This window comes from Myxozyma melibiosi, assembly GCF_037950935.1.
Source record: "Myxozyma melibiosi strain Phaff 52-87 chromosome Unknown BZA70scaffold_7, whole genome shotgun sequence".
Taxonomy (NCBI): Eukaryota; Fungi; Ascomycota; class Lipomycetes; order Lipomycetales; family Lipomycetaceae; genus Myxozyma; species Myxozyma melibiosi.
In genome coordinates, this window is record NW_027042921.1 from 573,473 (window position 1) to 599,220 (window position 25,748).

A 25,748-nucleotide genomic window follows, 5' to 3' on the forward strand; every position below is an offset into this window, starting at 1 on the left:
TTGATGATTGACTGATTGCGGACGAGCCCTGCAGGATATAGTGACTATCGATTATAGTGTGTCTATAGTGTGGCCTTCAGCTTCACGCTGCTCTTGCTACTCCTGCTACTCCTGCTACTCCTGCTACTCCTGCTATAATCCTGCGTCCGATCCGGTGGATCAGCATATTTATTGCATTGCATTTGCACTGCACTGCGTCTCTTGCGACCTGTGCTGGTGGATTATTTTAATGCTATGACTGACATAGATTGCATTGTGCTTACGGGCACGCAGTCCTTCCACCCTCCCTCCGTACTCAACTATCATCATCTGCCCGGTTATTTTTATCCTGCTTCTCCTCGCCTGGGGCTACTCTATCTTCCTCCCGGAAAAGAGAAACTCGCACCGAGGACGTACACAGCATACCGTAGGCGTAGGGTACTTTGACCACTTTGCTCCGCTAACTACTCCTACTCCTACGACTAAGCAGGGTCTGGCCCTTGCGACTTGCGAGCGACGATCCCACGCTTGTTTATTCGCATTGTAGATCAGCACTGTCTGTTTGTTATCTTTGGTGATCAGCTCGAGTCTTCTCTCTCCTTCCGGAGCCTGCCCCTTCGGTGGTCAGGAAAAACGTCAGGAAACATGCATCCCTTAACTCCTCTCCTCTCCTCTCTCCTCCCCCCCTGGTTACCAGTCACTCGCCAGTCACTTCTATGACTACGCCTGACAATCGGAGATGAATAGCTAGGCCCCTTGCTACAGCACACTGCGTCCCGCCCCTTCCCTCCTTCCCTCCTTCATACTTGCCCCTCGCTGATCACTGGCGCCCCTTGCTTGGTCAGCGGCTCGCGTGAGCATAAGGAGAGGTACCTAGAACTAGAGCAAGGGATGCAGAGCAACAAGGAGAAGGGGCAGGAACGCAAGGCGGTCTACGGCTACGCCTCTGTATCCTATCCTGCCTGCTTCAGGAGTTCTTATCCGAGGCAAATCAAGCAGTGGGCGAAAAACCCTTGTAGTGAGCGAGTGCACTGAGTAGTAAGTAAGTAGCAGACTAAGAAGCTTGAGCCCCAAGGGCCCAGCGCCCGGCCCATGCAAGAAGAATCGAGAGCACGCGCGGAAGCCCCAAATAGGCCATGAGCAGGCGAAGTGCGCTGATATTGACTGACTGCATTAGTCGGCAAGAATAGAAACAAGCCAGCAATTTCCCGGAAGGAGTAGATTGCTGGCCGTCGGTACACGACGCCATCAGGATATGAGAGGGTCCTGTCAATCCACATAGTAAAGTGGGGGGCGCGGGCGTAAGAAGGCGCACTAAGCATTCTGAGATCTGCAGCCGCATGAGTAGCGTACTCTGACTGTTTTACGGAGAATAAGCTGCGGGCTACTGGCTGCTAGTGGGCCGGACCCGGCATTTCTCTCTTTCTTCTACTGCTCTTCATACTATTCAGATCCATATTCGATTCTACATTCATTGTCTTCTCATACACTGAAGCAAAACATAAGCATGCGTGAGCTGCTACAGTTCACAGAGTGAAACCACCCTACGAAACTCGGCGCCCTGGCCACCGCCCCTTCCATTCTTGCCCATTCTCACCGTCATCCCTCCGGTTGAGTGAAAGAAAGCGAGTAATTTCCGTTTCTGCTGTGGCTGCCGGTCGCAGTGTTCGGTTCAGAGTTCGGCGGTTCAGGGTTTGGTGAGAGAGAACAATTCCAGACCAATTCTAACCCGACTCGGATAAATGATGATCAAATACCCAGAAAGTCAATCATAATGGCGCAGTCTGCCTGCTTTTTCTCTTCTCTCAGTGGCGAGATCTTTGAGTGCTGTTGTTGCTCTGCGTAGTTATTGTCAATATCTGGACTGTACGATAGACATTGACTATACAGTGACTATACAGCGGCTGGAAACAGGTAGATTAATTGTTCAAAGAATGGTGGCAAGTGGCCAAGATTCGCTAGGGTTCTCAGACAATGCAGATTTGATTAGCATTGCTTCGCCCATTCTCGTCAATCTTCTTCTTTTCCGTCTCTTTCTCTTTCTCTCTTCCTCCTTCCTCTTCTCTCTCTCTTCTCTTCACTCTCCTCTCTTCTCTTCATATTCCTTTCAATTCTGCATACTGCTCTCCAGTCTACAATAATACCTAACTAACTACTCACAAAGTGGTGCCATCCCCATCTTCTCTCCTCCTATCCCTCGGCGACCGTGCGCGCCTTTATCCTCCGCACCAATCTTACTCTCCGTAACCCTCTAATCTCCTTCCGCGCTTCTCGCTCTTTTACCGACCCTTACTCATCATCCTCCGCCGTCGTGTGGTTTTTACGCAGAATATGTGGAGTATCGGTTCAGTACTCGTCCTCTCCTTAAAAATAGAATCTCAGACGATGGAATCTGAGATGATTCGTTGGAAGAGTAGAAGAGTAGATCAGTAGACAATAGAAAAGAACTGCGGATCTATCTAGTTGCCTGCGCAATCCCTCCGGCACTCGTCGTCTACCTGCCCGAGACATGCTCTCACGACCACCTCCCAGCACGCATCTCACCCCAACTACTACCCTCATCAGATCCCACCTCTCTCTTCCTAAAATAACAACAAAGGAGGCGAAGCAGCACAGCGCAGAGTGGGCCCGAGACGAGCGAGCGGAAATAGCTTCGGTTGTCGTCGGACACTATAAAACAATAATTCTATTTTAACTGTTGCGATGGAACTCAAGCAATTACCTCATCGCGGCGCCACTCGCTCTCCAAAGCTTTTTCTCTCTTTTTTTTTTTTTTCTTTGTCTTTAGAGTGTTTGGTGATTGCTGCATACGGCAAAGTGTCTCATCCTGTTCTAATCCGAGTCCAAATCCTCATCAACTTGTAGAAAAAAAAATCAGATCGCAGAAAGCCAGTGCCTGCCGAGAGAATAGCATCCAAGGCTAGAGAACCTCGGGCAGCGCCTTGCAGGCAGTTCAGATCTGGCTCTCACGTCATGTTTCAGCAGCTCTGACGTCAACTTCAACTTCTCTGCTCCCACTTCTGTCAGAACAGTTAAGGCAGTTCGGTTTAGTTTCTGGCTTCACCTTTTCTGGTTTTTGATGCCACATGCGCCGTTGACTAGTGTAAGAGAACGAGGATGACGTCGGAGGGAGGAGCTGGAGCTGGGTAGATGTAAACACATTACTCTTTTGAGAATTGAAATTGCTGCCGCGTCTCTACACAGCCCTGAGGCATATCTTGACACACCACTTCTTATTGCTGATTAACAGAGCAGATGAAAACGCGATAGATAAAAATACATATACACCCGAGCACAGGTCAACACCGCACACACTCCACAATCTGATAAAACTCCTTCCCCGAATCCATCTTCATTGCCTCCACCGTCACAATGACCCGTCTGAAGCAGCACCGCTTCGTTTCCTCCTTTAATTCTGTAAAGCGTTTCTCTACCAGACTAACCTTGGTCTCGTCAAACGGCAGTCTGCAGTATAATCACACTGTTAGTCGGATCACCAAAAGAACTATTTAGAACTATTTTCAGGGCAGATGACTCACCGGAAGCCTAGCAGCTGGGCTGCTGAGTTTGTATGGCACGCCGTCATGATCTGGCCATAACCATCTATCAGCACCACATTCAACTTAATCGACAACCCATTCCTAAACCAGCATTAGCACTCTCTTCTCACCCCGCAGCAACATCGACAACACATACTCTTTCTTAACTATGCTTCCCGTCTGCGGATCAATCGCCCGGCGCACGACGCACCGCACGCGATACCGTTCTCCGGTCTCTAGCATCTCCTTGTACCGCTTGTGTAGATCGGCGATCGTCAACAGTTCGATATCTTATCTTTGTCAGTTACTGCCACCCCAAACTCATTTCGTAAAAATCCTCTCACTTACCTTCCGCATCACTACCAACAACCGTCGCTTCTGATTCGATCGCAGGAGACATGCTCGGCTGCTGCTGCGCCGGAGGCGGCGAGCTCTTCAGCTCTCCTTTAACAAACACATCATCCCCATTCTTCTCCGACACAGACGACGCACGACTACTCGTCACCGGCACCTCGCTCTCGCTCGCACTCTCAGACCTGATCCTCGCGCTCTTCTCGTCCAGCTCGGCCAGCGCCTTCCGCTTCGCCGACCGCACAGGAGTGCGCACCTCCTCATTCGTCGACCCGCCCTGCTTCGTCGGCGAGTCCGCGCGCATCGCGTCCAGACTAGGCGCTTCTGTCCGTGTAGGCTGCGATACCGCCGAGCCGAGCAGTGCCTCGCGATTCCTTAGCAGATTCTTTAGCAGATCCTCGTTCTTCCTCTCGTCCAGCCTATCGATTATGCAGTCCGCTTTCGCATCCGCAACCAGCACAGACTCCCCGCCGGACGCCGTCATCCGCGGCCTGATCCCCTGGACCCGAATGAAGTCTCCCTCAGATATGCCTTGCACCTGCATCTGCCCATATGCCGAGCCTTTGAGTATCAGTGACAGGCCGTACCTGCCACTTGGCATGCCCGGGTTTTCGTAATACCGAAACTGCTTATTCTCGGTATAATCCGTCAACACAACGCCCTTGTCGCGCCCGGCATCAAAAGTCCGTAGCAGGTCGCCGACGACGGTGTACATCCGGCCGCTGCTGGCGTGTAGATCTTTGAGCTCCGTGAGCTCCGTGATGCTGTAATCAATCTCCTCGTCCGACTGTCTGGTGCTCGTACCTTGGGGCACCACCGCAGTCGCGGACTTGTAATTCCCTACAGCTTCCTTTGTCATCGCTCCTCCCAGGCCTTCCCAAATCTCGGCAAACGATCGCTTCTTCTCGCCTGGCTCGAACGATTGCTTGTACTCCGCCAGCGCGAGTGTGATTTTCTTTCGGGTCTCGAGCGAGGGCGTCGTGTTGCCCAATCGAGGGTCCCAGATCATCAGTCTCGAACCCTGGAGCACCGCGACGAAGCCAACTTTTGCCGACTTTACGCCTTGCTTGTCGTGACTCTGGTAGCAGCCTTTCTTGAGTTGTACCTGATCGAATGCGTTAGAATATTATCGTTCAAAGTAGCAAGAGCATGTATATGTCATACCGCTAGTCCATGGATAAAGATAAACTCGCCAACCTTGATGTCTAGACCGCTGGTTACCAATCCACTCCTGAAAAACGTGTTTGTTTGCAGCTGCGTCATTTTGTCGTCCGCGCTCCACGGGTCACTGATCGTAAGCGATGCATACGGATCTACAGACTCGCAGCGTTAGTCCACACCCCTCTCAGCTTATGTACAAGAGTAAACATACCGCGACCATTGCCGGGCTGTCTGAACTGAATCGCTTCTACCCTCCCCGCGAGCGTGAACGACATTCTCTGATGAGTGTTGACAAACATGTTGTTCACCTCGCTCAGCCTTGGGAGGAAATTCATGACATCGGGATTATAGCGTGCACTCATGATGACCACGACTGCTTTTATCGATCGCTCAACCTTGAGATGTGTATAGAAGAGTGGGATTATGCAGCGTGCGGGAGTAGCAAGCTGGAGAGGAATGTAAACGACGCGACAGTGTGTACGTGGAAAAGGGTTTCCCATTCCACACTGCTGCAGGCAATCGGCTACGCTCTAATCTACGAGTCCGCAGTCAATATGCCCGTCGTCAGTCTGCCTACTCAGCTCATAAACCCGGGATGAAGCTGGCCTGCCTTTTGAGCAAGAAAAGCCGACTGCGGGCTGCCTCAACTCGCTCTGTTGTTCCAACGCGCTGCTGCCTGCTGATCACGTGACTACGCGATTAGCTTTCTCGCTAGTCTTGTTTAGTGCCGCTGTGCATATATATAATGTAGTTTGTGCAGATACGGCACCAAACAGCAAATGTTTACTGCACGTCTCCAAAACAAATGCCCGCTAAGTATTTTACTCCACGTCTAAAATCCTGGTCCTCAGGCTTTTTTTTCGCCTTTCTTCATCCGCCTTCCTTTCGCTGTCACTCGACCCCACCCACTTCCTCTTTCCAATCCCTTCACCGCTCTCGACGACTCGTTAAAATGGACGCCGACACGACCACCCGATTTGTTCCCGAACATCGTCGCACTAACTTCAAAAACAAGGGCCACTTCCGCCAGGACGAGCTCCGCCGCCGGCGCGAGGAGGCTCAGGTCGAAATCAGAAAGGCCAAGCGCGAGGAGTCGCTCGCAAAGCGTCGCAATCTCACGCTCCCCACAACCGCGACCGAGAAGATCCAGAGCGAAAGCGAGGATGAGAGCTCGGCCGAGACTCAGGTAGGATCTTTTTTTCTTGTTTTGTTTTGATTGCTCTCTGTACTTGCTGAACTGTTCATTATCGCACGTATGACGTCAATACGTGTGTGATTTGGACTTTTTTGCACATGTCTTTTCAGTAATATCTAATAGCATACCTGATTTGATGCTAACGACATTATACTCTCTCTAGCTCAATGAGGATTTGCCGGAGATGATGCAGGGCGTGTTCTCTGACAACATCGAGGCACAGATCCAGGCTACCGTCAAATTCCGGAAGCTGCTGTCAAAGGAGCGTAACCCTCCGATTGAGAAAGTCATCGAGTGCGGTGTCGTGAGCCGATTCGTCGAGTTCCTCAGATCCCCCCACTCCATCATCCAATTCGAAGCCGCCTGGGCGCTCACCAACATCGCTTCCGGATCATCCCAGCAGACCCATGTTGTCATCGACGCCGGCGCGATCCCAATCTTCGTCGAGCTTCTCGATTCTTCAGAGGCCGACGTCCGAGAGCAGGCCGTGTGGGCGCTCGGTAACATTGCCGGTGACTCCCCGCGTGCCGTGACATTGTTCTCAACGCGGGCGCCTTGCGTCCTTTGTTGGCGCTCTTGAATGATTCGCGCAAGTTGAGCATGCTCAGAAACGCTACCTGGACTCTCAGCAACTTCTGCCGCGGCAAATCGCCTCAGCCAGAGTGGGCCGTCGTAAGTTGATCTCGTCTACTTCTCTTTTCTTTCAATCGTCCTAACAATAACTGTCAATAAGATCTCGACTGCTTTGCCTGTCCTCGCAAGACTTATATATTCTCTGGACGACGAGGTCTTGATCGATGCCTGCTGGGCGATCTCATACCTCTCTGACGGTGCCAACGACAAGATCCAGGCCGTCCTCGAAGCCGGTATTCCACGAAGACTTGTTGAACTGTTGCTGCATCCCAACACCTCGGTTCAAACTCCTGCTCTGAGATCGGTTGGAAACATCGTCACCGGTGATGACGTGCAGACTCAAGTCATCATCAACCACGGCGCTCTCAACGCTTTGCTCACATTGCTTTCCTCCCCCAAGGAAGCTATCCGAAAGGAGGCCTGCTGGACTATTTCCAACATCACCGCCGGCAACACTGCTCAGATCGAGGCCGTCATCACTAGCAATCTGATTCCTCCACTCATCAACCTCCTTGCTCATGCCGACTTCAAGACCAGAAAGGAGGCGTGCTGGGCCATCTCGAACGCTACCTCGGGCGGCTTGGCCAAGCCTGATCAGATCAGATACCTCGTGTCTCAGGGTTGCATCAAGCCTCTCTGCGATCTTCTCACCTGCATGGACAACAAGATCATCCAGGTCGCCCTGGACGGTCTTGAGAACATCCTCAAGGTCGGCGATGAAGACAAGGACATGAATAACGGCGTCAACCTCTATGCGGTTTACATCGAGGAGGCCGGTGGTATGGAGAAGATCCACGCCACCCAGCAGAACGAGAACGAGGAGATCTACATGAAGGCCTACAACATCATCGACAAGTACTTCTCCGAGGAGGACGTCGTTGAAGATGCCGACCTTGCTCCCCAGACCGCGGGTGACACCTTCCAGTTTGGTGGACAAGATCCTTCGACATTCGGCGCCAACGGACAGAACTTTAGCTTTGCTAATGCCGACAACACTATGATGTCCTAAATCATACCTCTTCTTTCCACTTGCAAAGCTGCCGTGACATCGTTTTCTGCTCCTTCTTTACCCTTGCTTTCTTATCTCCTTACTATTCCCCGCTTTCGTTTCATTTTTGTTTGATCTGCTACCCATTTCCTATAATGTAATCGTACTTATTCTAGCTATGAGAATATCTACAACCCTTTTATGTACTTTCTCTTTTTCATTTTTATTATTTACAGATCCATAGAAAATGCGCCTTTTCCACTTTTATTTTGTTTTGTTTTGTTTCCAATCTACACGGATTATGAGTTGAATGTAATTTGTTAGTATCATGTAATGGGTGTAAGGATGAATCTTTCATTTGTGTAGTTTTGAGCGTGTGTGTGCATCAATCGTGTGTATAATGTATTTTCTTCTAATGTATCTATTTTTTTACCCAATTTTTTTTCCTCTATTTTCCTAAATTTATATGTCTGTTAATCTTTGTTCCGTCATTGTATTGTAGCCGCGGCTTTCGTCATACAGTTTTATATCACTTATCCTAATACCGGTCGTTCTGACTTGGTCCTCTTTGATCTACATGAGATTTGTCTCGTGAGTTGAAGAGGTCTGTTAGGGACATCGGCGATCCTCCACTCAAAATCCTAGAGCTCGTGTCGAAGGTTGACAACTTTGTATGCGATGAGATCAGCGTAGAATAAATCGTAGAATAAATCGTAGCATATAGTCGTTTCGATATCAATACGAATCAGTGAGATTCATCGTGATGTTTGTTTGCTGCGTAGTTGAATGTGTGCGCATTACTCGAATTAGTTACTGATTTTGCTAACTGCATTTGATACGGCGCTCGTCAATTTTATAGAAATTCACTCGCATAAAATCTAGGGTGACTTAACTAATTTTTTTCAAACAGATAAATAATATTGCTTTGCTTCCTAAAAGCTATAGAGCAGCAAAAACACACAGTTCACGACAAATTTCACTTTATAACTCCCACGAAACGTCATTGCAGAACTATAAAAAATTGCCTTTCGCTTAATTTCAGGGCCCTCCTAAAGATCACCATCGCCTGGCTGTCCCTGTCAAGTGTTTTAACAAAACCAGATATGGCCAGACTACGACGGAAATATCCGCCTAAGCAATTACGACTTCCTGAAGCGGCGTACCGGGGCTCTGTTAATGCGTCGATTCCGCCTACGAATATTGTACAGGGACGCACTGAGCCGACGGTAACCGTCGCGGGCCGCGGCGGATATTACACCCCAGCGCAAGATAACCAAGCGCTGGCGACATGGTCGGAGTCGTCGCCTGTTTCTCTACAGCCTTTACTATCGCGGACTTCGATCTCGAGTCTGTTGTCGGGGAGCAGTTTGGGCACGTTCTCGTTGCATCAGAGTATCAGATCCGCGGAGGCGCCGGCGTCGATCGGAGGAGATTCGGGAGGTGAAGGGCAGTGTTCGAAGGGGTTGCGGACGATGCGGGGACTGTATGAGGAAGATATGAGGGCGCAGCAAAGGCAGCAGATTTCCGTTGGCTCGCATCTAGTCAGACGAAGTGCTGCTCGCGCAGGCCCCGCTGGCTTGAGGACAGAATCCGCCACGAAGATCACCTCCATCACCAATGTAAGTGCGACCCTCCTCCTCCTCCTAAGCCAATATCTAACCACCACCATACAGCGCACCACAGATAAATTCACTTTCACCACAAACCCACCACAGCAAAGCCAACAAGGCAAACTCGTCCGCCACAGCCACAGCAACGCTACTACTGCGACAAACTACTTCGCGCCGTCGTCAAAACCGACGAGTCCGGCTAGCAGTATACCCGCGCAACCGTCGAATCTCTCGCGGAGGTTGTCGATGGCGTGGAATATTGCTTCTACAAAGTCTTCGGTGCTGTCTTTTCACCATAGGTGATTGTAGTGTGATTTCTAGTATTTTTCTTGTTTTTATGCACTCGGTTTTGAGCAAATAGGTTGTTGTTTTCCTGGGATATTGGCTTATTTAATAATGCAAAATCTTTTCTCTATTCAACATATTATGCAAACCCTCACAACCCATTCTGATCTATCAGCCGCTTAACAACCTGTACAATCTCATGCCCACTAACATCCACATCCGGCGCCTCAATCTTCAGCGCCAGCACCTGATCCAGCAACACCCGCATCCGCCCCACCAGCACACCGATCCTCGCCCAACACCGCAGGCGCACCCAATTGCCGACCGTGACTCCGCGGCCGAGCAGGTCGGTTCCCAAGGTGCCGCAGAACATCAAGAGGCCAAAGCCACCGAACGGCGTGAGTTCACGGATGAAGACCTTGGAGGTCGCCATTTTGTGGAAGAAGGACATGAATTCAGCGCCGTTGAGGTAGGTTTGCGCGGAAAACAAGGTCGAGCTTGGATGGATAAACACGCGGCCGTCGTCGCGGGTGAAGAGCTTGATTGTTCGTGCTTCGGGGTCTAGTTCGACAGCACCGGAGCTTACAGCCAGATACTTCTTCTCTGGAAGTTGGATGCGAGCAATCGAAGGATTCATGGACGCAGCCAGCAGCGCCCGCACCAGACTCAGCTGCTCGTTCGTATACGGAGCTGGAGCGGGCAATCTCGCAGACTTGATGAATCCGATTTCCTGCAGCGATTGCAGATACTGGTCGCGCGCGGAGGCGATGTCTTCCATCGTCTTGAACGAAAGAAAGTTGTCCTCGCACCAGTCGCGAGCGCTGCGGTAACCTGTGCTTTTGATTCGCGATTCCCATTCCATGAATGCTCGAGCATCGGCAATCACGTCGCCTTGATTGTTCGAAAACGCCGATCGCGCCCTGATAAGATTAGTATTTTGTCATATAACAACGAAAGATGAAGGATACATACGACTTGGCAGCGTCCCTGTTATCAGCCGGCGACATAAACGGCGACCGTGCCGTCAGAATCGCAGCGATAACAGCAGCCATTTCGAGACACCCGAAAATCGCTCCGTAGACCAGCAACTTTGCACATTTGAGATCCGCAGGGATAGTAGAGAGATGGCTTCCCAGCGGAGTAAGTTCGGAAGTGAACTCGTCCAAAGCACCGACTTGAATCAGCACGTTTCGAGCAGACTCGACGGCCATCACATCAGGCGGGTCTAAGGCTTCGCCCAGAAACTTTGCGGCATCGCCGACTTTCATTGCCTTTACCATCAGATACAGCTGCTCGAGTGGAGTTCGTCCAATTTCTGGGACTTGCCGAACAGGCATCCGCTCCTTCTCTGCCTTGGCAGTGTACAGCTTGTAGCAGGTGCCCTTTGACACTCGACCGGCTCTTCCTCGTCGCTGTTTGGCGGCGGCTTGGGAGACCCACGTTTCCACCAGTCTAGTCATGTTGGTGTGGGGATCATACTCTGTTTCTTTAACTCTTCCTGAATCGATAACGGCCACCACGTCCGGAATCGTGATTGACGTTTCAGCAACGTTGGTAGCGGCAACGATCTTGCGCTTCCCGGGAGGAGGTGTCAGGAACACCTTTCGCTGATCGGAAGGTATAAGCGATGCGTGCAAGGGCAAGCAGTGAAACTTGGAAGAGCTGGAGCTGATCGTTGAGATGCATCTTGAGATTTCGGCGGTACCCGGCAAGAAGATCAAGATAGCGCCTTCTTTGTCTCCCAAGGTATGGTCGATATGCCTGACAACAGCGGCGATGAAGTCGTAATTTATGCGATCGCCTAATGCCGTGATATATTTGCCCATCAACGAATCTTCGTACTCCTCCTCCGTCTGCGTCGGCTCTTCTACCTTGGGAGCATGGCGATCGGTATAGTCGTCGATACTGCTCTTTTTGCTCTTGCTGTTGCTCTCCTGAGACTTTCCTAGCTTCACGCCTTGAAGCGATGGTCTGAACCCTGTTGCCCGCAGAATATCATCGACGTAAATGTCCTGCACGGGAAACGTGCGACCTTCAATGTTGACATGTCCAGCGCCACCAAAGTAGTCTGCAAACATCTTTGCGTCCACTGTAGCACTCATCAGCACAATCTTTATCTTCTTGTTTATGCGGGCAAGTCTCTTCAGGATAATCAAAAGAAAATCGCTGTCCAGAGATCTCTCATGGACTTCGTCTATGAATATATGACTAACGTTCTTCAACGCGCTCTGCGGATCCATCTGCAGCATTCGCAAAACAACACCGGTGGTCATAAACCGTAGCTGAGTAGCACTCGACACCTTTGATTCTCCGCGGATAACGTATCCGACTTGCGCGCCTACCGAGCACCCTCGTTCATCGGCCACTCGTGCCGCTAGACCCATTGCTGAGATTCGACGAGGCTGCGTGCAGAGCATGTTTGCGGTGTTTCCATGTCCAGACTGGATCAGATCATCTAGAACAAATTGTAGGGACTGGGTAGATTTTCCTGAACCCGTTTCTCCAGTGATAAGAGTAACTTGGTTCTTGCGGATCGTCTCGACAATGATCTCGCGCTTGCTCCATGCAGGCAGGGACTTGCGCGACCGGATCATCGCGTCCATTTTCGGATCCTGCAGTTTCATATTCAAGCCATCCTTCAACTCTTGCGCGCTGATCCGGATCGGTGCCAAGCGAGCAGACGACTTTTGCGCGCTCCGGCTCTTGCCCAGATTCAGACTCGCAAAGATATCAGAGATCGTATCGCCCTCGCCCGAGTATGTAATTCCGTAAATTGCGCCTGATAAAGACTTGAGTTTGACAGGATGCTTCACGATATCCTCGAGATTCTCCTGCATCCACTCGACGATATCGAATATCATTGCCACCGAGACCAGATTCTCGGCCGCGTAAGTAGCAGCGCGCAAGACGGCCGAGAGACGGATGTATGCTGGTAAGTTTTTAGGCCGATTGTTTTCGGTCGCAAATAGTGAAATCGATGGAATGCGGTAGGCGGGGTAACCTGAGGACTTGTGGAAACGTAACGAGAGATTGTCTTTGTTGTAAAACTGACAAGCCGGTAGCGAGAGTTTGATCTCTACAAAATCCGGCAGTGGATTTGCAAATCTATCCCCATAGATTGCCGCCAATGTCTCGGTCTCTTCTTTCCACGCGGTGTCAACGCCGTCGTCATCGATGAATTCGAAAGCTGCCTCGGGATATTGCAGATTAAACATAAGTCGCTCGATAGCTTTGGATTCGTCACCGTTGTATTCTTCGATAGTCTCACGGGCCAATTCGGCAGGATACCCGGCCTGTGATAAGCGTTTGACGGCGTATTCCAGCTGATATGATCCGGTAACAAGAGTTACTCCAGGAGTGTAATTCTCAGGCAAGAACCGAGGTGGTAAATCGTCTTCCGGCACGTGAATCAACAGCCATTCTAGAGCTTGCTGCTTAGACGAAGTATACTCTGCAGCTTCGAGAGCGTGTACGTCACGAAATCCGAGGCCGACCAGCTCGTTGATCTCTTCCTTTGATACACTATTTCCTTTCGCTGCCCCACTCGTTTCCCAAACGTGATACTTTCGGATACAGGTCTCAACCAACGCGCGCACTTCGCGAGACATATCAATGGTAGGAACTCTCTCCCATCCTTTTTTGAGAACTGCTTGTTGCTTAGGTGTGACGATCCCAGCTTCGACCGCTTTCTTCTCCTCTTTCTGTTCCTGTTGCTTTGCAGCAGCCGCGGCTTTTGCATCGTTCTGCTCCCGTTGGACCACAAACGGATCGGCCGAGTACAAATGGGCTCTGCCGTTTTTCACGTCTGCTCGTCGGATGTCCTCCATTTTCCGCCATAGAGTCTTGTGTTCTCCGGGCAGGATCATTGCCATGTTCTTGTGAGATGCAACGCGATGCAGGGCGTAGGTAGCAGCAAAATGACGAGCTTCTAAAGCTGTGGGCTGAGGATCTAGTAGAGAGTCTGGAGGTCTAAACTTGACGGTCTCTATTTGACTTGTTTTTGGGTTGCGCACGCCGAGGATTGCGGTTGCAATGAACCCGCCTGAGGAGTGAATCTAGACACAGTTTTGCACGTCAGCGCTCGATCAATTGAAATCACCAACAAACAGCACAATAGCGCACCATATCATAGTTGACCTTCTCCCATCCTTGCTTCTGACAGTGCTCGTGCAGCAAAGTGGCCGGCAGTTTCCCGGTCCACGACGAAGACGCGGCGACGATAGCCTTCGCCGAGGGAGCGGACTTCTGCAGCGGCAGCTGACCCTCCGCGCTCGCGGCGGCAGCCTTTGCAGACTTTGACTTTGAGCTGTTGCCAGCATTTCCCGTGGACAGAATTCCCCGGGACGCGTTGGATTTGCGGTCGCCTTTTGCCATTGTGTGTGCAAAGACAGCTTTTGAAGATTTGGAATTTTTTTACAGAAATCTGAGAGCGCGCGCGTTGGGAGTTGGCGATTATCCGCCGGCTCCTCGTCTGGCTACGGACAACCACCGGCTGCTTACAACCCGCCAGTCCTCCAAAAACTACAAACTACGCTGTTTACTCTTCAGTTGTCAGAGATACCCGAGCTTTTGAGTAATAGAATCAGTCGCAGTATGAGTCAGAGAATCAAAGCGCAGGTCGGTAGTCATCATGCGCCACAGGACGCCGCACCGACATTGGTAATCGCCACAAATTTGATGTGGCGCGAGCGAGGATTAAAGACTGCCAGCATTTCTCTTGAAGTTTTTACCCCGATAGCTCCTCAATTATATCTCCAGCATTATACAGCCAGAATAGATATAGATTTCACGCTCTATATTATTATTGCATAGCCTGTTTTGATAGACGCAAAGAATTACGACTCTACGCCTTCTTCTACCTGCACGAAGTTCAGTTACTCACCATGGCGGCGGAGGTAGATGCGCAGCGACAAATCCCCCCACAGACGTTCAAGACCACGTCTACACCTATACCGTCTCCGTCTGAAGGCTCCTCTCGTTCCCAGAGACGCGGTGAGAGATCAACCAACAGGAACTCCGAGTCTGACCAAAACCGCGGCGGTAGACGTCGAGGGCCAAGACAGCCCGCTGCCAGCACGCCCGATGCTACTAATCCACCATCTGCACCCGGAGAAAGTGGCAATCAGCCCTCCAGCACTAGCGCAAGACGCAACCGTCGCCCGCGAAAAGGCAGAGAGACTGAAGCAAGCGGATCCTCGGACGTGACGTCCACCAGCCAGCAACCAGCTGACGACGCCCCGCCTACGTCGGATCCTAGCGATGGCGGACACTCATCCTCTGCTTCAAGATCACGAAATCGAAATCGACGCGGAAACAAGAACGACAGCAGCCGAACTATCGAGTCTACTTCCAGCAGCTCTTTCAATCCAGCAGCCACAGCGTTTGTACCTTCGGAGAACGTTGCAGCCCTACAGCAAGCACCGCAGGCTCAACCTCAGTCTTCTGGCCGTAATCGCCGACGCGGAGCTAACGGCAACGCGAGTGACAGTCAACCACCCCAATCTCGCGCAAGCCGAGCGCGCAAAAATTTTGGCTCGCAACTTACGATCCCGTTATCCAACGACGACGAACACGACAATGACCACGACAAGCATCAGCACGGCCAGAAAGAACTGCCTACGTCATCTCTTGATTTGGACGGATATTTTTCCGGTCAAGATATGTCCTCCAACTCTCTTGCGGTCAGCATTCTTGAGGATATTCATTCTGGTGCTTACGAATGTATGATCTGTATCAATTCAATCACGCGAAAATCAAAGATCTGGACTTGCTCGACATGCTACCGTGTGTTTCATATTCACTGTATTCAAAAGTGGGGAAAGCAGATCAAAGACACTGCTGCCGCAGCGCCCGGGGCGGATCCGACTGTCCCAGTTGCATGGCGCTGTCCTGGTTGTCAAACCGCACGACAGGAAATTCCTGACAAATACAGATGCTGGTGCGGCAAAGTCGACAATCCAGATCAGTCACCCTTGTTTCCTCCGCACAGCTGCGGCCAGACTTGCTCTTACGAGTACTCCAACTGTCCTCATGTTTGCAGTATACCATGCCACCCTGGGCCACATCCAAAGTGTTCAGCTATGGGGCCGCCGCTCGACTGTTTTTGCGGAAAGTCAACTACTCAGCGGCGTTGCGTTGATACAAAATACGACGGATGGAGTTGTGGCGTTGTCTGCGGAGAGATGATGGCCTGCGGTGTACACACATGCCCTCGACCGTGCCACACTGGTCTCTGTGGTCCCTGTGAGGCTCCGATCCACAGCAGCTGCTACTGTGGTAAGGAGGACAAGGACGTCAAGTGCTGCCAGACCCTTCCTGCTCGCAAAAGTTTCTTCATCGACCAGGATGGAGACGAGGCATGGTGGTCTGCTATCTGGAAGTGTGAGAACGTGTGTGACCGCGAATTTGATTGCGGAGTCCACCACTGTCAAAAGTCCTGCCATGTTCAGGATATCGAGCCTGCTCACTGCCCGCTAAGTCCAGACGTTGTGAAGACATGTCCTTGTGGGAAGCACGCCGTCAGTGAAATCCTGGGTCATGAGCGGAGTAGTTGCGAAGAAGTCGTTCCGACGTGTAGGGATCAGTGCGGCAAGACTCTGGCGTGCGGCCATCTATGCAAATTGGTCTGTCATACTGGTGCCTGCGGGCCCTGCACTGAAGAGGTTACAGTACCATGCCTCTGTGGACACAATATGATCACTCTTCCTTGGTATGATTTCTAACGTGATTTGCTTATTCTACAGTACTGTTTTACTAATGCCAGTTTTAGTGCGGATTTGATTTTTGGTACCCCACGCTGCCGGAGAATCTGCCGGATTCAACTCAACTGCCAGCGCCACGAGTGCGGCCAGCCATGCTGCCCAGGCGAGAAGCTAGGTCAAGAGCGACTGCTAAAGTTTCGCAGAAAAGATGTTCTTCAACAGCAGCAAGTTCTCGAGGACATCATCGAGCCGCAACATATATGCACAGCAACATGCAACAATATGCTCAAGTGTGGTAACCACCGCTGTCAGATTACTTGCCATCGAGGACCGTGTCCCCCGTGCCTTGAAGCTAGCTTTGAGGAGCTTACCTGTAATTGTGGACGTACGAAAATGATGCCGCCAATCCCATGCGGAACAAAGCCTCCTCGGTGTAAGTATCAGTGCACCAGAGTGCCTGCTTGCGGACATCCTGCAGTCAAGCACAACTGTCATCTTGATGACGAAGAGTGTCCCAAATGGTAAGAGTCTCTGTCTTTCTTTTCTGTATATTGTCGTATACTAACAGGGTTAGCCCGTATTTTGTCGAGCGACGCTGCATGTGCGGCAAGTCATTGCAAAAAAACCAGCCTTGCAGCAGACAAAACGTCTCATGTGGAAATATTTGCAACAAGCTACTTTCATGTGGCTCACACCACTGCAAAAAACCTTGCCATCGCGAGGGTGAATGCGAATCGCCCTGCAAGCAGCCGTGCGGCAAGACCAAGTCGTGCGGACATCCGGATGAGTTGCCGTGTCATTCGCCTTTCCAGTGTGAGGAGGAAAAGCCGTGTACTGCGCCGATTGAGATTCAGTGCCATTGCGAGAATCTCAAGAGGACGGTGAAGTGCGGCGCTACGAAGACGATCAAGCCCCCGTTACGAGTAATCAAATGGTGAGCTACGAGACATGTCGTACAGACTTTCGAGAACAATTATTAACTTGTTTTTAGTAATGACCAATGTGCTTTGCTTGCGCGCAATGCCAGGTTGGCAGAGGCTCTTAATATCACTGCAGAATCTCACGCACTAGCATCAAACGCGGTCACGCATTCAGATATCACCCTCCGTCTCTACGGCACGAACAAAAAGTGGTGCGAGAGCATTGAGAAGATCATAGATCAATTTATAGTCTCTGCAGCCGCGAAGCGCTCGCTAGCGTTTCCACCGATGCGTCGCCAGCAGCGACAGTTCATCCACTGTCTCGCCGAAGCCTATAATCTCGAATCGGAGAGTCAAGACCCGGAGCCGCACAGATCTGTGGTTTTACATCGCACGTCTCGTACTGCGCTCCCGGATAAGAACCTGGCACAGGCATATGCGATTTGGACGAAGAAGCAGCAAGCAGCAGGATTGACGCAGCTCGGATCATCTTCGTCTTCGAGCGCGAACGGGAGCAGTATGCCGCTACAAATGCGCCGGGCGCCTAAGCACGCCTACAACGCTATTCTGTTGGAGTCTGTGCAATTTGGTTTGACGCGTGCCGATCTGGAGCGAAAGATCGAACGCTATCTCGAACCGCTCGCTGATTCGAAGCTTCGCTATACCGCAAGCTGGATCGCCGACGAAGACGTTGTGTTGATGCCGCAGAACGCGGCAGAGCTCGGATTCGAGCCCGACGATGTCGAGCGTGAATTGGCAGCGATTAAATACGGCTTGCGTAAGTTCATCGTGACTGAGCAGAAACTAGCGCAAGCTGCGGAAATGTGCTGGATCACGCGCGACAATGTGATTGCGTATCGTGAGAGTACGGTCGGTAAAGGGTCTACAGGAATTGGCAGCGGTGCATGGACATCCGTTCCAGCGTCGTCATCGTCGTCGTCTTCTAATGCCACTGCCAAGGCGCGATTTACTTCGTATAATGTGTTTGCTGCGCTTGGTGCTACGGCGAATAAGAGCTCGGCTTCGAGTTCATCGACTGGTGCTGCTGCGAAGGCCAAGAAGGAGCCTATCGCAGATTCTTGGGAGGACCTGGATGATGAGGAGAACGAAGGGTCGCGCGCGGCAGAAGGAGAAGGACTAGAGGAGCAAGCTGAGAGCTCTTCTAGGGCTGAGAAAGAGGAGCAGGCTAAGGAAGACGAAGGAGAGGTCGAAACACCTATCGAGGGATCTCTACCTGCTGTCTCGGCTGATGACACTGCTGATGATGACACTTCCCGCGATGCTGAGGAAGCTCCATCTGCGTCTGCACCAGAAGAAGCTCCATCTGTGTCTGCACCAGAAGAAGCTCCAGCAAGCGACTCTAACGAGAGTCACGAAAGCACTGAGTAGAATACCGCGACAGCAAGACTAGTCTTTGTTTGACTGGTTGACTACGCCGATACACTTGTTGCGTTTTGTATATAATTTTTCATTGCATTGAAGTTTAGGTGAAAAGTGCATTTGGTTGGTATGCATGGCGCTTCGAGGGGAGAGTTTTAGAAGGCAGCCTGCTTGGATAGCTACAAGTTCAATAAAAAGTTTCCATTAAAGGTAGAGCTGAACTAATGATGACAGAAGTCGTAATAGCACAGAAGGGTATGACAGAAGAAGAAATAAGAATAAGACAGAGACGACGAGGGTATTGAATACAGCTCCGTTGACAGAGTAAATTAGGTCTCGTCCTTAGGCGGCGGAGGAGAGCGTTTTCGAAGTGAATATCTGTCACTAGGATTTTCAGACTGACTCAGCGGCGACAGCGGATCAACAGGCGAATACGCAGGCGGCGGAAGTTGAGTTCTGTCGGCGCTGCGTGTGACTATGCGTTGAGAAGACAGCAGATCTGGAGCGATAGTGGGGGGTGCATGATGTGCCATGCTTGTTGGTTTGCGTGAGTGTGTGGAACGGTGAGAATCCTGGCGACTGTGCGCGCGCGAATAAGCTCGTCTTGCTGCTGAGATGCGAGGATCAAGGGTGTGATAAACAAAGTTATTCGCGGCAGGACGATACGACGCAGGAGAGGGATGAGACTCAGTCGGCATAGAGACAGGGGAAACGCGTTGGAGAATCTCAGGCGGGAGGTTGTTGAGATCGGAAGTGCGCGTCGGCAGCGGCTGCGAGTTCAGCCTGTCTCGTTTGGCAATCTCGACCATTGTGAGAGCCGTGGCAAAGAGCCAGTAGACTGCTAAAAGACCAGACACCAGACGAGCGTATTTCTCGCCAAAGGATTTGAATTCTCTGACTTGGGAATCCGAAAGCAAGTCGCCGGGTTGCTTGAAGAATCTGCTGTTTCCGCTGCCGACCAAGGCGAAGACGAGGAAGGAAAGACCAAGGAAGATGGAGAGCGGGAAGAAGTTTCTGATTTTCCAAGAGATGGCGGGGGACATCTTGAGTGCGGCAAACATGATGCTGATGGCGGCCAACATAACACCAAACCGTTCGCGTCTGGGAGGATGCGAGGAGTGGCGACTCGGCGCGCGAGCGGCGGCTTGAAGATTGAGAGCATAGATCGTCATGAGGAGGACGGAGCAGAGAAAGCCACAGAGATGAACGAGAGCACTGACGATGCCGCCTAAGATGTTTTGTTTGTTGTCAGGATTCGTGCGGCCGGTGCAGCAATTCGAGAGGTTCGCAAAGAAGATCCGGATCGAGGTCCAGAGAGTATTGGGCGGTTCTGGTCCGCGATCGCGAACGCCGTAGTTGATGTAGAGAGGTTGAACACGACGACGGCGAGCCATTTTGCTTGCAGCACACAAAAAGTAAATACAAAGAGTTTGTAAATATATAGCAGAGAGCGCAGCGGTTCGGTTCGTGGACGTGGATACTTCTCGTCGGCGTGGATCAGGCGGAGAGAAAGAGGAGGACAGACTGAATTCAATGTTTACAATTCCCCTAAACAGACACCTTCTATAATAATAACCCTAAACCGATATTAATAGTATGTAGGGTTAATAGCAGTCACACTCAAAGAGTGTAGGGTTGAGGCAGGGCAGAGGCGCCGCACTCGCAGTCGCAGTCTCAACGCAAAGGCAGAAGCCCGTCCAAGTCTCCAGCCCAACCCTTTCAGTAACACCAATTCAGCAACAGGTTCAGCAACAAGTGAGTGCTTCTTTTATTGATTTGAGGATTGGAAGAGATGAAGAAGAAGAAGAGCGGCGTACTGACTGTGTTGTTATCTAGTGGGTGCCTATAAATATTTGGAAGAGGTATGAGAAGATTCGTTCAGAGGTGTTGGATGGTTGAAAGGTCGTCAGTATCTTCTCTCGGTCGGAGTAGATGTTTTTTATTGTCAGCAGCAGTTGAACATAGACCGAGGGTCGTCGTTTGAGGAGAGCGAGAGAAGGACGTTTGTGAAAAGTGAAAGCCGGAGAGAAGATACTGTCAAACACGACCGATTCAAGCATATTCCGACCGACAAGCATCCACGATCAGATTTAGCTAACGCAATATTTTTCATTATACAGCTGCAACGCAAGAAGCAGTCGGATGTCCTCCGCTTCTTGCTCCGTATCCGCTGCTGGGAGTACCGTCAGCTGAACGTCGTCCACCGTGCGTCGCGCCCCTCGCGTCCCGACAAGGCCCGTCGTCTCGGTTACAAGGCCAAGCAGGGTTTCGTTATCTACAGAATCCGCGTTCGTCGTGGAGGCCGCAAGAAACCCGTTAGGAAGGGTGCTACCTATGGTGCGTTTTCGTGAAGTTTTTTCTATGAGTGATGGGATGAAAAAAAGACTAATGAGAATTTTACAACTACAGGTAAGCCCACCAACATGGGAGTTAACCAGCTCAAGTACCAGCGCTCGCTCCGCACCACTGCTGAGGAGCGTGTTGGCCGTCGCTGCCCTAACTTGCGTGTTTTGAACTCGTACTGGGTCAACCAGGACTCTTCGTACAAGTACTTTGAGGTCATCCTCGTGGACCCCCAGCACAACGCTATCCGCAACTCTGCCAAGTACAACTGGATCGCGAACCCGGTTCACAAGCACCGCGAGTCGCGTGGTCTTACTGGCGCGGGCAAGGCTTCGCGTGGTATCAAGAAGGGACACGGATACAGCAAGACCAACAGCGGCAGAAGACACACCTGGAAGTTGCACAACACTCTCAGCTTGTGGAGATACCGTTAGAGGGCTTGCAAAAGTACTTAAAAGCGTTTTGTTGTATTAGTCTGATGATATATTGTAGTTAATACGGATATTAAGAAATCATACATGATCGGTAGCGTAGATTGCTGTTATAAAAGACCATATCGGTATCAGCTTTGAAATATGAAGTTAAGAGTTTGTAAAGCAAATTGAAATGATATAGTATATTGTAATTGTTAGATGCTATGTTACAAGATCAATCCTCATCCATCTCATCATCATCATCCTCGTCATCATCATCAGCCTTTGCCAACCGTTCAGCTTCCTCAAGCAATTCCTTTGGCACAAACTGATGAAGGCCACCGGTTTCAGAAGTGGAGACCCAGGAGATTTCTAATTCAAAGTCCTTGTCTTTTGAGTCGTCGTGGGCGACGTAGATGATCTTTGCGGCGGCCTTGACGGCGTCGCGGGCGGAGATGTTTGGAAGGTCTAGTTTCTCGAGCTCTGATTTTGCTGCCTGGCGACCTTTTCCTGTGGCGGCGCCCATGTAACCCTGAAGATGGATTAGATTCTACTACATAGAAGAAAAGACGGTGAAATAGATTGTAATAGCTTACCCAGAACGCGCCAGATGGTTCGATGGTATAGAGATGTGGGCCAGAGTCATCGACACCGCCGACGATGACGGAGACACCAAAGGGCCGGACGGAGGAGTAGCAGGTGTAAGCCTGGACGTAGCCAGATAGACGGTCAGCGAGGGTGGGGACGCTGATGGGGACTTTGTATGTGCCGCGCCAGGAGTAGGATTCGGATCTGCCGCGGTCGACGAGATGGCGGCCGTCGGGGGTGAGGCCTGAGTATGCCTGGGGAGAGTTAGCAAGAAAAGAAAGCAGAGAGAAGAGGAGAGATGAGGGTAAATTGGATGGAGACGTACTACGCCGACATGTCTATCGATTGTCTGGATCTTCTTGTTTGCGCCGGGGACAAGCAGCTTGGACGAGACAATCTTCTCGACGGCAAAGACGACGCCGTCAGCGCATCGAATGCCGATCGCGGTTCCGTCAGCTTCGACGGCCTTGCTGGCGTACTCGACTTGGAAGTTCCGGCCGTCTGTGGGGATGGGTCAGTATAGATCATTGAATGATGGATCGTGACGGGGAGGGAGGGAGGAGAGGGGAGGAGTACCTGGACTGAAGACGCTGTTGCTGAGGTCGTAGCCGGTTCCGATGGAAGTCTGGAGAGGTGTGAGTGGAGAGTTGAGTGATAAATATAATCAAGAAAGAAACAGACCATTATAAGAGGAAACGGGGAAGGTGGAGAAGGGGATGGGTGGTGATGATGTAGAGACGGTCAATGAGAGAGAGGAGTGTGGAAGGAGAGCGAGAGAACGCACCGCCACGGATGACCGCTGAGCCACAGAACAGCCACCGCTCTGATTTTATTTTTTTTATCATTTTTAAGGCGATTAAATTGGTTATTGCACATATAGCAATACTACGACTACAACTGCAGTTATTGTATGATATTGTATGATATTGTATGATATTGTATTCTTAACTAATGCTCTCATAGCACAATATGTCCCGCAGATCATTGCACCCAGCCTCATCCGGGACCACGAAGGGTACTCCTGAAAGCTCGCTGCACCCAAGATCTGTTAGTATGTTCTCTCTCCATTTGAACAGGCTGAATATTCACATGTATCCTCGATAAGCACCAGAAAGCGCTCTTCTCACAGGAATGCTTTTTCATTCGGTCTCGAAAGAGTCCGGCGTTCAATGTTATTTTAAGCGTTGAAGAAAAAGAAGAAAAAACCTGCAAACCCGCGGCCGTCGAGCGCTTCTTATAATCCCGCCCACAGTACAAGCCCCGTGTTTACAAAACCCTACACAAACGCCCAATTCGGAAGCCCTATTCCACCCCAACCTCACCTTCGCAAAGTACGTCATCTCGAGAAACTTTTCTCAAAAGTCTTTCTCCTTCCCCAGCAACCTCTCTCCCGCACCCAACGGCCATCCCGCAATGAAGACCGCAATTCTCTCCGTATATGACAAGACCGGTCTGCTCGACCTCGCCAAGGGCCTGGTCAAGCACGACATCCGTCTGCTTGCGAGCGGCGGCACCGCGAAGCTCGTTCGCGAGGCTGGTTTCCCTGTAGAGTATGTTCAGTTTTTTTTCTTTTGAAGTTGTTTCTGTCTTTCTATATTGCTTTCCTTGTTCTGTCTGTTCTTGACCGTGCAACTCTTCTTTACTACCTCTCTCATCATCTACTCTGTACATCTTCTCACACTCTCCAGGGATGTCTCCGCCATCACCCACGCTCCCGAGATGCTCGCCGGCCGCGTCAAGACCCTCCACCCCGCCGTCCATGCCGGCATTCTCGCCCGCAACATCGACTCCGACGAAGCCGACCTCGCCGCCCAGGGCATCGAGAAGGTCGACTACGTCGTCTGCAACCTCTACCCGTTCAAGGAGACCATCGCCAAGGTCAACGTCACCATCGACGAGGCCGTCGAGGAGATCGATATCGGCGGCGTCACCCTCCTCCGCGCTGCCGCGAAGAACCACGCCCGCGTCACCATCCTCTCTGACCCCTCCGACTACGCTGGCTTCCTCGAGCAGCTCGAGTCCGGCGAGGTCTCCGCCGACGCCCGCAACGCCTACGCGCTCAAGGCCTTCGAGCACACTGCCGAGTACGACGCCGCCATTGCCGACTTCTTCCGCAAGAAATACGCAGAGTCAAAGTCCCAGCTCACCCTCCGCTACGGTGCCAACCCGCACCAGAAGCCTGCCCAGGCTTACGTCAAGCAGGGCGAGCTTCCCTTCAAGGTCCTCGCTGGCTCGCCCGGTTACATCAACCTCCTCGACGCGCTCAACTCGTGGCCGCTCGTCAAGGAACTCTCAATCTCGCTCAACCTCCCCGCCGCTGCCTCGTTCAAGCACGTTTCCCCCGCCGGCGCCGCCGTGGCTGTTCCCCTGTCGGATGTCGAGAAGAAGATCTACTTTGTCGACGACATTGCCGACGAGGACATGACCCCTCTCGCCATCGCCTACGCGCGCGCCCGCGGTGCCGACCGCATGTCCTCGTTCGGTGACTGGATCGCGCTCTCCGACACCGTCGACCTCACCACCGCCAAGATCATCTCCCGCGAGGTTTCCGACGGTGTCATTGCGCCCGCATACTCCCCCGAGGCCCTCGAGATCCTCAAGAAGAAGAAAGGCGGCAAGTACACGATCCTCCAGATCGACCCCGCTTTCACCCCCGAGCCCGTCGAGACCCGCCAAGTCTACGGCGTCTCGCTCGCGCAGAAGCGCAACGACGTCTTCATCAACGCCGCGTCGTTCAAGGACATCGTCTCCAAGAACAAAGACCTGCCCGCCAGCGCCGTCACCGACCTCATCGTCGCCACCATCGCGCTCAAATACACCCAGTCCAACTCGGTCGCCTACGCCAAGAACGGCATGCTCATCGGCCTCGGCGCCGGCCAGCAGTCGCGTATCCACTGCACCAGACTCGCCGGCGACAAGGCCGACAACTGGTGGCTGCGCCAGCACCCGCGCGTGCTCGCCTTCAAGTGGGCCAAGGGCGTCAAGCGACCAGACAAGTCTAACGCGATCGACCTCTTCGTCTCCAACCAGATCCCCGACGAGGACCCCGAGAAGTCCGAGTACGAGTCCAAGTTCGCCGAGCTACCGGTCCCGCTCACTGCCGAGGAGCGCAATGAGTGGCTTTCCAAGCTCGACGGCGTCTCGCTCTCGTCCGACGCTTTCTTCCCCTTCGCCGACAACGTCTACAGAGCCGCCCGAAGCGGCGTCAAGTACATCGCTGCCGCCAGCGGTTCAGTCCAGGACGACGCCGTCTTTGCGGCCGCGGACTCCAAGGACATTGTCTACGTCGAGAACCACGTCCGCCTGTTCCACCACTAAACCCCTCCCCCATTCCCCACCCACTTCTTCCTCTTCCCCCTTCCACCCTCTCCTACTCTCTATCATTTATCTCACACACGCTCTCTTCTCTTGTCTGTAGTAGACGTGCAGGGAAGGAAGAGGGTGTCTCCAAACTTTGAACGTTGTTCTTAATATCTCATAAATATTTTCTTTGTTTTGATTTCATTGTTTTAATCAATAAATGAGAGGCATATAAGAGTGTCATAAATCATTACGTGTTGCTCGTAGATGTAGAGTCTGAGAACCGAATTATTACTATTGATATCAATATATAAAGACGACAGCACGACAAAAACAAACAAACAAAGACAGCTACAAATCAA

The 25,748-nt window shown here is 51.6% G+C and overlaps 9 protein-coding genes across 9 annotated transcripts; 5 read left to right on the plus strand and 4 right to left on the minus strand.

Annotated features, from left to right (window-relative positions):
• Positions 1-3,192: 3,192 nt before the first annotated feature.
• Positions 3,193-5,462, minus strand: BZA70DRAFT_280103 (uncharacterized protein). The gene is made up of 6 exons (XM_064912891.1): positions 5,242-5,462; positions 5,034-5,182; positions 3,867-4,974; positions 3,676-3,808; positions 3,519-3,620; positions 3,193-3,444 (listed from the first exon to the last, which is right to left on the minus strand). The coding sequence occupies exons 1-6, from the start codon at positions 5,390-5,392 to the stop codon at positions 3,279-3,281; spliced, it is 1,809 nt and encodes a 602-aa protein (XP_064767862.1). The 5' UTR covers positions 5,393-5,462; the 3' UTR covers positions 3,193-3,278.
• Positions 5,463-5,982: 520 nt separating this feature from the next.
• On the plus strand, positions 5,983-7,867 carry BZA70DRAFT_299510 (armadillo-type protein; the record flags this gene model as incomplete). Its single annotated transcript, XM_064914665.1, has 4 exons — positions 5,983-6,216; positions 6,389-6,754; positions 6,820-6,897; positions 6,959-7,867. 4 exons carry the CDS (start codon positions 5,983-5,985, stop codon positions 7,865-7,867), a joined length of 1,587 nt encoding a protein of 528 aa, XP_064767863.1.
• An 846-nt stretch (positions 7,868-8,713) lies between these two features.
• BZA70DRAFT_280106 (uncharacterized protein) lies at positions 8,714-9,856 on the plus strand. The gene has a single exon (XM_064912892.1). It carries the CDS (start codon positions 8,950-8,952, stop codon positions 9,757-9,759), a length of 810 nt encoding a protein of 269 aa, XP_064767864.1. The 5' UTR covers positions 8,714-8,949; the 3' UTR covers positions 9,760-9,856.
• BZA70DRAFT_280108 (putative DEAD/DEAH box helicase) lies at positions 9,846-14,436 on the minus strand. Its single transcript, XM_064912893.1, has 3 exons — positions 13,864-14,436; positions 10,714-13,796; positions 9,846-10,661 (listed from the first exon to the last, which is right to left on the minus strand). Exons 1-3 carry the CDS (start codon positions 14,113-14,115, stop codon positions 9,893-9,895), a joined length of 4,104 nt encoding a protein of 1,367 aa, XP_064767865.1. The 5' UTR covers positions 14,116-14,436; the 3' UTR covers positions 9,846-9,892.
• Positions 14,437-14,447: 11 nt separating this feature from the next.
• On the plus strand, positions 14,448-18,911 carry BZA70DRAFT_185816 (uncharacterized protein). The gene is made up of 4 exons (XM_064909984.1): positions 14,448-16,450; positions 16,511-16,963; positions 17,017-17,376; positions 17,434-18,911. Exons 1-4 carry the CDS (start codon positions 14,625-14,627, stop codon positions 18,749-18,751), a joined length of 3,957 nt encoding a protein of 1,318 aa, XP_064767866.1. The 5' UTR covers positions 14,448-14,624; the 3' UTR covers positions 18,752-18,911.
• A 160-nt stretch (positions 18,912-19,071) lies between these two features.
• On the minus strand, positions 19,072-20,136 carry BZA70DRAFT_290149 (uncharacterized protein; the record flags this gene model as incomplete). The annotated part of the gene is made up of 1 exon (XM_064914186.1): positions 19,072-20,136. The coding sequence occupies one exon, from the start codon at positions 20,134-20,136 to the stop codon at positions 19,072-19,074; it is 1,065 nt and encodes a 354-aa protein (XP_064767867.1).
• A 324-nt stretch (positions 20,137-20,460) lies between these two features.
• BZA70DRAFT_258315 (putative ribosomal protein, large subunit) lies at positions 20,461-21,519 on the plus strand (the record flags this gene model as incomplete). Its single annotated transcript, XM_064910843.1, has 4 exons — positions 20,461-20,497; positions 20,579-20,604; positions 20,863-21,079; positions 21,152-21,519. Coding segments are annotated over exons 1-4 (612 nt in total). The 5' UTR covers positions 20,461-20,496.
• Positions 21,520-21,677: 158 nt separating this feature from the next.
• Positions 21,678-22,901, minus strand: BZA70DRAFT_185838 (nucleophile aminohydrolase). Its single transcript, XM_064909985.1, has 5 exons — positions 22,768-22,901; positions 22,663-22,711; positions 22,412-22,587; positions 22,095-22,340; positions 21,678-22,030 (listed from the first exon to the last, which is right to left on the minus strand). The coding sequence occupies exons 1-5, from the start codon at positions 22,768-22,770 to the stop codon at positions 21,734-21,736; spliced, it is 771 nt and encodes a 256-aa protein (XP_064767869.1). The 5' UTR covers positions 22,771-22,901; the 3' UTR covers positions 21,678-21,733.
• Positions 22,902-23,380: 479 nt separating this feature from the next.
• On the plus strand, positions 23,381-25,635 carry BZA70DRAFT_280120 (cytidine deaminase-like protein). Its single transcript, XM_064912894.1, has 2 exons — positions 23,381-23,636; positions 23,775-25,635. The coding sequence occupies exons 1-2, from the start codon at positions 23,500-23,502 to the stop codon at positions 25,402-25,404; spliced, it is 1,767 nt and encodes a 588-aa protein (XP_064767870.1). The 5' UTR covers positions 23,381-23,499; the 3' UTR covers positions 25,405-25,635.
• Positions 25,636-25,748: the final 113 nt, after the last annotated feature.